General features: G+C 40.8%; 1 protein-coding gene and 1 long non-coding RNA gene across 3 annotated transcripts in view; one reads left to right on the forward strand and one right to left on the reverse strand.

The window, feature by feature from the left end:
• Positions 1-1,035, reverse strand: part of LOC130148091 (uncharacterized) — a 29,260-nt gene extending 28,225 nt beyond the window's left edge. Inside the window, exon 1 of the long non-coding RNA XR_008821468.1 lies at positions 606-1,035. This is a non-coding gene — a long non-coding RNA (uncharacterized LOC130148091). The remainder of the gene's footprint in view (positions 1-605) is intronic.
• A 202-nt stretch (positions 1,036-1,237) lies between these two features.
• Positions 1,238-12,929, forward strand: part of DNAJC13 (DnaJ heat shock protein family (Hsp40) member C13) — a 55,399-nt gene continuing 43,707 nt past the window's right edge. For both annotated transcript variants that reach the window (XM_056336257.1, XM_056336258.1), the window contains exons 1-5: positions 1,238-1,431; positions 8,374-8,454; positions 11,667-11,742; positions 12,235-12,384; positions 12,707-12,748. In XM_056336257.1, the coding sequence (XP_056192232.1) occupies positions 8,387-8,454; positions 11,667-11,742; positions 12,235-12,384; positions 12,707-12,748 (336 nt within the window). In that variant the 5' untranslated portion in view covers positions 1,238-1,431; positions 8,374-8,386. The remainder of the gene's footprint in view (positions 1,432-8,373; positions 8,455-11,666; positions 11,743-12,234; positions 12,385-12,706; positions 12,749-12,929) is intronic.

Genomic DNA, 12,929 nt, shown 5'->3' on the forward strand with positions numbered 1-12,929 from the left:
AAAGAATGACTTATTAGTATTTAAATATCTTATGTAAAATGTAAGAGATGAAGGGTAGTTTATATGATATTAAAAAATAGCAACATACGGCCTGTGATTTTAATCTTATTTTTTCTCCAAAATAATTAGCTGCAGTTACGATCTGTTCCTCATTTCTCTCATCTGCAGACTTTAAAAGCACTACTTTACAGGAAAGGCATGGTAAGCTCACGTGTTCTTCTGAGTCACATTTCAAAATATTTATGTCAATCTAGGCATTTTAATAAGATGGTGGCAAGCTGTTACAATGCTGCTGTAGTTTATAACATCTCTGGGAAATCTTATGTTTGGTACAGAATATGGGAAGTCAACAGAGAGCTTGAAAAGTCCTGTAACAACTTCCGATGGTGGCTAGGCAACCACCTAAATCAGTGCTTCAGCAACATTAATAAGGGATTTAACATTTTTACAACCACACAAATAATACGCATAACTTAAAAGCATACTTTGCTTTTTGACTGTTCAATGTGCCTTTCATGCCCTGATGATGTACATTCTCTAACAGGAGATGGCAGGTTAGCAACATTTTGTATGCAATTAAAGCACTTCTCTCATTAGATACATACTTCTGTGATGAGCCTAAAACCAGTACCAGGCCTCAAAAATGCAGTAGCAGGATGCCGAAGGCTCGGAAACCTGGCGGTGCTGGAGATGTCCATTCTCCCAGCGCTACACAATCACAAGTCTCCAGGAGCCGGGCGCTCAGGAAACCGCCAACTAGCCCCAAACTAGTTGACCTAGTCTAGACAGACTAAACTCTTGTTAAAATACAACAGAGAGCAAGACGACGAGCTGAGCCACCCAGGGCGCCGGGCAACCCCCCAGCCCGCCTCAGGCGACACGCCACCGCCACAGCCCCAGGCACTGCCCCAACCTCTCTCCTCCCGCGCCCGCTCCCGCCACGCTCGAGCTAGAGCCCGCCCCCTGCGGGCCCCGCTCCCCGCTCCTCCCTCCCCCCTCCCCGGGGCCCGCGGTGACGGGAGGCGGCACCCAGCGCCTTCGCGCCTGCGCACGGAGCCACCCCACGCTCCCCCCGCCCCGGTTCCCGGCAGGGCAGGGGGCAAGGGGCGGGAGGAAGGAAGCCAGGCGAGGCGGTGGGGCGGGCCGGGCCAGCGCGGCCGCGGGAGGCAGTATATCAGCTGACCGCGTCCCGTGACGGCCCCGGGCTTGACGGCGACTGCGTCGAGAGGGCGGTCTTGCTGCCGGAGCTAAGATGGCGGCCTCCAGAGCCAGGCTCTGAGGGAGCTGGAGAGGTGTAGCGGCTGCTGCCTGGCCAGGTGGAGGGCGAGGGGCGAGGGCTCCTCTCGGTGGCCCTTCACCCTTATTGCCGGCAGCGGCGGGAAGCGCGGTGCTGGTGGGGGCAGGTCCGGGCGGCGCAGGCTCCCCGGCCAGGTAAATCTCAGCGGCGGGGGAGGTGAGGAGGCGGTGGCGGCCGCTGCCTCCTTCCTCAGCCTCAGGCGGGACCGCTGGCACCGAGGTGCCGCTTGAGGCCGGGGGACGCGCCAGGCTGCCGGGGCTGCGTGGGGAGCGGGGGCAGGGCGGGAGGCAGCGCGCTGTGTGCCTGGGGGCAGGCGCTGCCGCGGGCGGGGGGGCGAGGGCCGCGGGGCGGGAGCAGCCGGCCGGGGCGGCCGGGATCCCTAGGTGCGGCACCTGTTTTATTACGAGCCATTCTCAAGCCCTTCTCTTCCTGCATCTCCCAGCAGAGGAGAATCTGGGCTTTACTCTATCCACAGCCTGGCTGGTGCTTCACTGAACGTGCTCTGCACCTGATGCAGCTTTTTTAGCCGTGGGGCAGAATTTGTCCTCTTTCCCACATGAGTACTAGCGTGTCCGTTCAGAAAAGATGTGTTATATTTTCTCCTCCTGGCCTCAGATGAAAATATACTTATCATGAGATGCTTTGGGAAATAATTTATGAAGAGTGGGAGAGGTGAGGAGGAGACTTGCTGTCACAGAGATGACATTTTATTTCTTTTTTGAGTGGTAATAGTATGCCTGGAAAGCATGAACAGAACCAAATGTATCTTTCAGAAAAGCTACCCTTAACGTGCTTATTTTTCAAACAGTTTTTTGATTTCTCTGATGGATGCTTTTTCACTTGCTTTTTGTTTTCTGACAGTCAAAGCAGGTAGGCATGCTGAATGGTTTTCTGTCTGCAGTGAGCTGCCAACAGTGTTCAGGATAGATTTCCCTGTCGGGTGGTGTGGAGCATGCACCTTTTGGTAGCTGTACCTGTACTGAGGGCCAAGCACTGGACTGTACAAATTTTGTTTGAGGATGTGTGTGTTTCTTTCAGCTTAGTGCCCTTAGGCCAAAGGAATGTTTGAGCATGCTGCTTGGGGGAAACGGGCATATAAGTTTATTTGGAGTATTGCTATTAATGCACTTATTCTCAGCTCTGTGGCTGCTTTTGAAGTTAATTGAAATGTATTTTCCCTTTTTCTCTTGTGTCCTTTCACAAATAAGATCTACGGCAGTCAGTCTGAGAAGGTGAAGCTGAGTAGATAGCTGCTTTGTTTCCTGTTACTTAGTACTGATTAAATAATACTGTATTTAAGAAAATATTCCTTGTTTTGGAACTCAAGTTACCAGAAGCTGAAGCCTCTTCTTGATTATTAGAAGGTTGCCTACATAGGCCACTTGCATGTAGTGAGATATGTAGAAAAGGAAGAAGGCTGTTGAAGGAACTGCCAGTGACTCAAGATACATCTTGGAATTGACTTAAGAAGATGCTGTTCAGACAGTCTGCCGTGTAACAGGACCGGTATTATAGATGTAAAAACTATGCTTGGCTCTAGCCTGCTTCAGTTTGTAGATATGCGTCTTGGTCTAATCCCAGCCTGCTATAGGCAACCAAGTGCCAGAACTCTTAACCAGAAATGAGACTCCTTTCCATTATTACTGACTCTTCCCCCCTCCCCCCAATTGCAACAGATTTCTAAGTGTTTGGAGACTCAGACCTGAGTATCTGTCCCTGTGTAATATAGTCTTTCCAGGAACTTTATCTTGTATTTCAGCCTTGCTGGAGTACAGTTCTAAAAAGACTTTGTTTCTTATGTATCACTTGCTCCTCTGGGGGTCATGTGGTATTTTTCACAGTTTCCAAACACATATTGTCCTGAGGGACTGAATCACTGAGCACTTCCAGATTTTAAGTGGTATGCTGGGTATTGGTCTTAAGGGCCAATCTGTGCTTCAGACTGAGCAAATAACTTTTCTTTTAACTTGTGTTTGAGCCTCAGTAAATGAAGATTAGTGAATTAATAAAGTAATCCTTCAGCTGGCATTCAACTGTGTCTTGGAAGTGTTAACCTCAACTGTTTAACCTCTCAATTTGCTTCCAAAAAAACTACTCTTATGCCAAAAAAACCCATAACAATTGTCCTACCTCATTAATAAAACTTAAAGTAGAGCAATATTCTGAGGAAATATTACAGTAAGGTTAAACTATGTCTGAAAGGATGACTTTTTTCTTTTCCCTGATTAGTAAATGAACCTTTTTGTTCTGATATTCACCTGTCTAGCTGGTGAATCAGATTGGTTCATTGGTACAGCAGAATGCTAATGTAGACGGAAAAGAGAAATAACAAGCATGGAAGATACCAGTCCTCAGTGGGGGAAACTGAACAGTCAGATGAAGGATGGATACTACTGTCATCAGCATCATTTCTGGTAGTAGTAAAGTTGAAATTCTCAGCCTGTCTGCATCCTGGACCAACTAAAGGCAGCAATGAGGCAGGCTGCACGAATCCTCTTCTAAGGATCTGGTGGATCTCAACTCTTTCTACTCTTAGAAAAAGGGCTGTGAGTTTCTGCACAACAGATCAAGAAATCTGGGTTTCCACAGCTAATTGGGCTGTAGTGCTTTAAGAGTACTGTTTAGGGAATAGGGGAAAAGTTTAGTGTTTGTTAGAAAGCATCTGTCTGAGGCAAAACTCTGCCAGTTGGTGCACACAGCAGTGGAAGAAGCAGATGAAACCTAGACAGCTAAAACATTTTGGTGCAGAAAAACTCATTTATTTAAATAACGCTTTTAAAGCTACAGATGAGTAGATGACTGGAAATCAGGCTCCAGACCTCTAAGCTGAAAGGTAGGTATGTAGAACCACAGATTAACAGAACCTTGGGGCTTTTTTCAGTGCTTTACTCTCTTTCCAGTTGGTCCCTGGGTTTATCTTACTGGTATGGCTTTGCTCTCTCAGAAAAGACACACTTGAGCTTGATCTGAGTGTCTGTCTCTGTGTAGTATAGACTTTCCAGGAACTTTACCTTGTATTTTAACCTTGCTAGAATAAGATTTTTTTTAAAAAAAAGAAATGTGAGTTTATCGGCATTTCTCTTCCTCTTTCCCGCAAGAAATCTCTGTTTCTAATCAGCATTTCTCTTCCTCCTCCCCCAGTGGAAGAGAATAATAATCCTATGTGGGGCTCTGAAGTGCTACTGCAGCATAAGGCAAACCTTCTGTGAAACATACGGAAGCTTTGTAATTGTAGAGGAATAATATGATCAGGAAAAAAAGTCAAACTGAATTCTGCTCTAAACTTTGAACCCATGTTCAGACTTCTGACTTTATTTAAACTAAGGGACACTTATGTATAATTACAGCTATGCCTGTTGGCTTGATGCCTCCAAGGTCACAGCTTTGTTTCTAACTCTGCAAGTGTTACTTTGAGACTGACTTGTTTCTGTTTCCTGAAATAGCTTCTGTTTTCCCACATGATAATTTTGTCTGAAGAAAGTGAAATCCCAGAAAAGTGAACGCAAGTTGAACACAGCTTGTATAATATACCTATTCAGGTAGCTGGCAGTAGTTCAGGCCCTTTAATTTTAGGGGTTCCTACTTCTGGTATGTGTAGCACATGTGGTAAGTAGAAAATGTGGTTTCAACTCTTTCCCCAAAAAGTTGTTTCATTGCTGCTTACGGTACCACATGAACCAAATTGGAGAGTATTGCTGAACTTCTGTCTATGAAAAAGCTAATTAAAATATCCAGGTATTAGGGGAGTGCTTTAGTTAAGCTCCCAATAGAAGTTGTGAATTGTAGACAATGTTTTGCCTGCAGGAACTTCAGATTACTTGACTACTTTGCATTCAGCATGCTTGCACTCTCTCTCAACCAGATGAAACATGTCTATAAACTGCTCCTTTCAAAGTACTTGTTGCCTCTACTGCAATGGAAGTAGAACAACTGAAACAGGTGTTTCTCTAGTATTAAGCCTTTGAGAGTCGTGAGTATGGGGATATCCAATGGTTGTGCTGTAAAATGTTTGAAATAACATCTGAAGTTATTTTCTATTATTGGTTACCTCAGGACACTAAGATGATAATAAAAATTGGGGTCTTACTCTGGATACTTTTATGAGTGAAGTAAAGAATATAACTCAATTTTTGTGAAGTCAGTAAAGTTTTAAAATGTTTTCTTAATACAGGAAGAAGATGTAAAAGTGACAATGTTCTATTGTTTTTGGAAATTGATAGGACTAAGCAGGCTGCTATAGCTTACACTGGCAATATGGCTAAACTTGATTAATCATAAAACCTGATGTGCTCTGCAAAGTCAGTGGTTGCACTGTCTCAGGTAATAAAATTACAGTGTATCATACTGTAGAGAGTATAGTAAAAGTGATGCCACATTGATTCTGCCAGAATGAGTGAAGGAAGGTAACTTCTTGGTTTCTTCTAAAATGTCTTTGTCATGAACTATTTTATCTTGCTCTTGCTGCAGAACCAAGGACAACTGAAAAATGATTGCTGGACTTCAACATAGCAGCTCAGAACACTGGGCTATTGTTAGCCTTGTTCTCAAACTGCGGGAAGATGTGTACAAGAATTAATTGTTATTAGGTTTTGGCATGTATTGCCTCTGTGCTAGTCTTCTCAGTGGGAGAGATAGTTACAATCACTGTCCAGAAGCACAGTGAGTGAAGCATCAAAGCTTAGTGACTTTAGTAGTTTTAATCTAAACAGAAAAGCATTGTGGTGAATTTGTCAGTTCCACTGCATGTACAATACTTCATGTGTCAGTAGTCTGAATCGTAGATAGTGGTGCTAAAATTAATGGAAGCTGCTAGTAGTTCATAAATGAGTGTTTCTTGGTTCAGTATTGTTAAGATGTTTGCAAGTGTGAAAACATCCTGCTTTAAATACTCTAAAGCAGGTGGTGTTCAGGTCTGGGAGATTTAATAGAGCTGGTCAGAGGACCGGTATTGGTGAAACTGGAATTACAGATAAATAGATCTTATAATCCCAAACTTAGTGGACTAGTCTTATAAACCTTTTATTTTTATTAATACATTAGTCAATGTCAAGAAAATGGCTTAAAAAGGGAGGTATGAAGATTGAGTATCTTGTAGAGGAATGAAGCTGGGTTAATTAACATTGATAGTATACAGCTGTGGGTTTCAGGGGCGGCGCGTTGGCCGATGTAGATGAGGTGCAGCTGTGGCTGGTTCTGTTAAGTGGTTGAGAGACAATGAAGAGAGAGCAGCCGAGGAAGAAGCAAGAGAGAGCAGGCCCTGGATGAAGCGAGACAGGGAGAAGGCAGCAGAGGGACTGGTGTGAAGAGTGTGTTGATATGAGATGGTGAAAGACCTTGTTGCAGCCGGCTCGTTTGGAGAGTGCTGCAACAGTATCTGGCTCTTCATTCTGAAAAATAACTTTAAAACACATCAGATCTAAAGTGTCCTACTATACAGTAAGATCTGTGTAGTTTGAACAGTGTACTGTTCTGATGCTTATCTGTGGCAATAATAATACAGTATAGTTCTTATAACTGAGCAAAATGGAGAACTTCAGGAATAATGCTGTTGGATATCTTACCCTCATGAAATTTTATTTCCAAAAACCGGATTTAGAGAATTTAGCTTGTCACAAGTCAGTGGGATATTAACTCTGAAAACGTGACTCGAAGATTGAGTCATTGAAATACGTAAATACTGCTTTTCTCTTTTTTTCCAGAGGCAGTACCACAAGTTCTTTTCAGTAGGTAGTGATGGTTGTGCTGGTTTTTCACCCGAGGGAAGGAATTCTCAAGTTCATTTCAGTCAGGCTATCCATTCTTCATGTTTGTGACTACATAACTGCTACAGTCTCTGCCCAGAAAGAAAATAGCCTGAAGTTGCAGAGGGTAGAAATTAGCAATGAGCTAATGTTACAGGTCATCCGTCCTAAAATGAGAGATCTTCCTTTGCCAAACCAAGTGGTTAGCTGAATGTATAAAGATAACTGGAGTTGTAGTCTAACTTTTAGTGGGGTGCTGACTGGGATTGGATTACTTTAGTGTTGCTTCAGGCAAGCTATGAATATGAATTCTTGCACATTAGTTTGTGTGTGATGTTTTGGGGATGCTACCACATTTAAGGGTGTGATCCTGAGAGTAGTACCAGTCTGCAGTCAGGAGCAGGGGAACTTGTTTTGACACATTCGGAAATAAAACCAATGCTGTAGCAGTAAGCTTGAGTGACAGCTTTGCTCTTGCAGCTTAGTTAGGGTATGTCTACTTAAGTGCCTTGTATATGTAATAAAGCAAAGTGAAAAGGAAAAGCAACTCAACATGCATCCATTTTACTCATGGAAGGTTGTGTGTAGTGTTCAGAAGCATTCCTTGGAACTTAGAGCTCCTAAGGCAGTGATCTAGTCAGGCAGTTAAGGGCAAGTTTTACTAAATTCTTAGAGAATAGGTATTCGTGTGTGAAATAGGCATGTCAGGATGTTATTGGTGGGATTCCTTAAGCTTTTAAAGTAGAGAAAGGGTACTTAGCTCTTCAGCCATAATTCTTAGCTAGTAAGTAAACTTCTCAACTTCAGATTCCATCTCAGACTGGAAAATAACCTGTTACATGTGTCCAGGTTTTTCCTTGCTGTGTATTTAAAAATTGCAATAGGAATACAGCTTAGCTGGAGTTGTGGAGTCAGGGTACTCAGGTTTTTTTATTACACATATTTCAGAATATTACACAATTTCCAGGAGTTAAGCATTCTTGAAAGGATATAGAATTTAATTGAATTTGAATGTGTGAAGGTGCAGCAAAAATAGTGATTGAAATAATATGGCAAATAGTGGGGTGTAAATTACTGTAACCTGGTACTGTTAGAGTAACTAGTGTAACAAAATCAGTGGGGAAACAATTTCATGTTGAACTCCATGTGCAACTTAGTCTGTGCATTGCTTGATAAACCTAAGTATTCCTAATATTATTTTGTGTGGAATTGACCAAGCAATGACTTGAATGTTTAAAAACGAAGTCTTTCTGTCTTGAAGCATATTGATGATTAGTGAACATTGGTTTTAAATGAAAATCGTGGGTACTAACAGGATGTCTCTTTTGTTTTCAGGTCTTGGCACAGAATGAATATAATCAGAGAAAACAGAGATCTTGCTTGTTTCTACACAACAAAACATTCATGGAGGGGAAAGTAAGTAGTTTCGAGTTTGGCGTTTTTTTTAAAGTGCGAGACATGACTCTTCTCCATTATTGGATTTAACTGCGTAGTTCATATATTGATGGATGAAAATTGAACTAAAGGCTCCTGATGCTCAATCTCTGAACAGAATGTACCTACACTAGAACCAATTTGGATTTAAACGCTTAATTTTAGCCTTCCTCTGCACATGTTCCCACACTTCAGTGTAGCTCAGAAATGGGCCACCTGACATAGCTTCTCAGTCTCTTGAACTAATACATAAAGCACCAGTTTTGAAGTGGAAATGCTTCTCAGAACAGGGTCTTGGAGGAGTAGTGTCTTACAGACTTTAATAGCTGAGGCTTGCTAGTTCACACATACACTTAACATGTTGTCTAATAGATTATCTATTAAACTACTGAGATTTTAAAGACTTCTGTTAATAGAAATAAACTTCATCCCTAATGGGGGTCTTGGATCTAATAATGAATTTTCAGTGATGCTTCTGACTGTAAAATTTAGGGAACTTCTAATAAAACTATCCATTAAATTATCATAACTGGCATCTGTCACACAGTGTTTGAAATCAGCTGTTACGCATACTTTTTAAGGCTTCATAGGAATTTCTTTGGTATCCTTACCCATTGTTCCTTCTCACATGCATAGTAGCACTGTGGAACTGGGATTTTTCCTTGCTACCTAAACATCAACAGAGCAAAGAGGGTACGTTTTCTACACCTCAGGAGCATGACTACTGCTTTATTTTAGTAAGAGGTGATGTCTAAATCTGTTTGTCCAGTAAGTTGAAACTGGCGCTCTTTGTTGGCTGTATGCTGATAGATACTTAATGAATTCTTCCTATCAAAGACTGGGAATGCTGGGAAGGAAAGGAGGATGGGATTGCAGGGAGTGGCAGCCACAGATCTTTCTCGATTGTGCTTTGAAGAACTATGAGATTGTTTCAGTGTCTAATCAAAAAGCTTCTTGCCTTTGTCAGCAAAAATTACAGCCCTGGGTAGTTGAGAGTCCAGACTAGACTGAGCAGTTGTCTGAGGACAATCTTTCCTCTGCCCAGACAGATTCTTGATTGACCTGAAATAAATAGCTTAATATTTAATTTTACCTCATTAGAATTCTAGCTAATACTTGTGTAGATTCTTACCTGAGTTAAGTTCCATGCATTTGAATTAGTGTGGGCATGGGTAAATAAACTGTTTCCTTTAGTAATAATAAGAGTAGTGATGTGGGGTATAACATTAGAACTGTTTGTCCCTTTTAATCCTTCTGTTGCCCAGCAGACAATACCAGGTGCCTCTATTTGAAGTTTCTAAGGCATATGTGCAAATCTAGCGTGCATGTGATAAGAGCTACCTGGTGAAAATCAAATACATAAACTCTGATTTCTTCATTTGCCCAATGCCTTCCATTAAAGAGCCTGTTGCTATGTGATGCAAGCTGCTGAAGTTAGAGTAGTATGATCTTGAAGTCTGATGGCAACATTCTGATAAACTATGAAGTCTTGCGGAACTTCAAACTAAGTCTAAAGACTAAATCGGAGGCTTAGTTTAAAAACTCAATGGCACTTTTCACATAATGAGGGGAAAGGCATATCTAGTGAGTAGTTGTCTTGTGTTGCAGCAGAAGCTTATATGGCTTGTAGTAAGCTTCTATATATTCCTATACATATATATAAGAATTCCTAATTCCACTCAGATCATAGTTACACATTCTCAGTATAATCTGCGAACAACATAAAAAGCAGGACCTTAATGTGTAGTGCTAAACCGGCCTGAATCACTTTGAATATTTGTATGATTTATCCCACTGCTGAATGAGGGCTGGGTACATGGCAGAAAATATGAGAAGTATTTTCTAGTAGTGCAGATGATAATGCTCCAGTGTCAGTCTGTAGTTCTGTAAAATTAATGAACACTGTCCTTCTCTTAAGTGTGATGGTATAAAACTTGGCTAGCAGGTTCATATTAATTTAAAAAATGTAACTTTTGACTTCTACAGTGCTTCAGAGAAACTAGTGAATAGGCAATAATAGCCTTTTTACTAGGAAGAGCACATTTGCTTCATATTCTTCTTAAAACAGCCTGGTGTTAGACTGTACTTCAGTGTAATTTGAGATAATTGACAGTAGAATCTTCACGGCCTGAAGGTATAAATACCTTCTTACATATTTAAAGGTGAAGTTCTGGGCAAGAATATGTTTAGGCTGCATCTAAGAACTGACTTGGTAGTCTCCTCTGTTCACGCAACAAGACTTGGATTTTCTGAAGTTGCCTAGGGAGACAAGATGAAGGAAACGGTAACTCAGTAAATCTGCTCTTCTTTCTTGCTTTCCTTGTTGCATCACATATTAAGAATGCTGGATAATAAATATGCTTCTTAGATATTGAAGTGCTGGCTTGAGCATGAGGGAAGAAAAAGAAGGGGCTGTAATGTTTGGCAGATGTTCTTCAATTGTGTGTGATCATGGCAGATCCTTATTCTGCCACAAAGCACTGTGAAGCTCTGTAGTATGTTAAGTGAGTAAACAAAACCTTATGCAAGTAATAAAGTGCTTTATTACTTGTGAAAAGTTCTTTAGCACAGCATAAACAAGAATACCTACCTAAATTGTGTAACATGAGGAGAGGGAGCAGTTGATTTTGGTCAGAGGATTTTGTTATGATCTAAGAACTGGAGCATTTTTTGACAAGCTGAATATAGTGGAATTATTAGCAGCCAGAGTAACTTCAAATGTTATGCTTCATTACTATGACTTCTTGATCTGCATCCTAAATAAAGAAAATTTAACTACATGGAAAAACAAATAGGTTTTTCAAACAGATTAAACAAATTTAAGGTGGCAGGTCGCTTCAATAGTACAGATTTTTCTAAGTTTTGAAGAAAATAAGCACTTCTTAATTCCTAGATAAGCCATTACTGGCCCAGATGAGTTTGAACTTGCACTAATTTGAGTAATAATGGAAAATGGTAGGGCAAAGTTATGCGTGAAGAAATATATTTAGTAGTATTTAACTTGTACGTCCCTTTTATTGATATATTAAGAAGAGGAGCTTAACGTATTACAAGGGCAAATTGCAAACTAAAACCAAAGAAAACTATATCAATTTCCTACCAATAATTTCTATATAGCCTCTAAACATAATTTTTGCAGTTCAGTGGGGATTTTTTGTGACTTCTGGAGAAACTAACTCTCTTCTGTATTCTAGATATAAACGAGTCTTTTCAGTTGGAACCCATGCCATCACCACATACAATCCCAACACACTAGAAGTTACAAATCAGGTAACTACCATTTTTAAAGTTGATTTCTGACTTGCGTTCATTATTCAGAGTGAACAGTGGTATTCAGTCTTTAGAAGCTACCTAGTCTGACAAGATCTTGGCAAAGCCAGAAGGTATGGCAGCAGTTACAAAAGTACACATAACAGAAAGCTGGTGTTGCCTTTACTAACTCTATGAATATCCAGTGGGTTTTGTACTTCTAGGCAGTTTGTCTTTATTGGCTAATAAGTAGTAGTTTGCTTCTGGGTGTGCTGTTCCGAATGAATGGGGCTAAGTTTGATCACTGTAAGGCTATGTCCCTGAAGGGAGCTGGGACGTTTATTTACTTTGCAGAGTATCAAATAGGAAGTTCAAGCTAAGGCTGTCACGTAGACTGCTAGCTATTGTCTCATTACAGTAACTCGGTTGTTATAGGTACTAAGGGGTTTTGAGTAGATGAGATGTAGCTTTAAAATTACTAACAGTATAACCTAATTACTTTCAATTGTCTAGTGGCCTTATGGAGATATCTGTAGCATTTCTCCTGTTGGAAAAGGACAAGGAACAGAATTTAGTCTCACTTTTCGCAAAGGGAGTGGAAAAAAGTCTGAAACACTTAAGTTTTCCACAGAGCACAGAACAGAACTCCTTACAGAGGCACTGGTAAGAATTTTTTTCTTGGCTATCATTACATTTTGTGGTAGCTTAATAAGTTTTCTTTCCTTATATAAAAAGTATGAAAGCAAGTTGTCTTAGGCTGTTATCTTAATGACTTGATCTAGTGTCAGTTGCAGCAACTAGTGTATGATTCTTAAATATTGAGTAAAATTAGAAATACTGAATGTATTAAACTGCAGTGGAGTGGTGAGCTTTCAAGGAGGCTTAGTTTGAGTTTCTTAAAACAGGGTCAGCTTAAACATAGACTTCCTGCATGGATTTGCTATCATATTTGCATTCACTCATGGTTAACTTTTTTAAAAAACAGAGATTCAGGACAGACTTCTCAGAAGGAAAAATCACAGGACGGGTAAGTGTCTGGCTTGTCTGCATCATGTGCAGTTTAATGAAATGATCTAAAGACCTAAACTTCTACTTTGTTCATGTATATTATGCTAAATATACTACCTAAAATAGCTGTTGTAAATTTGAATCTGAAGTCTTGCTTTGAAAAAAAAAAAAGAAGTTTGTTAAAAAACAATGGGAACCTT

This window comes from Falco biarmicus, chromosome 4 (genome assembly GCF_023638135.1).
Source record: "Falco biarmicus isolate bFalBia1 chromosome 4, bFalBia1.pri, whole genome shotgun sequence".
NCBI lineage: Eukaryota > Metazoa > Chordata > Aves > Falconiformes > Falconidae > Falco > Falco biarmicus.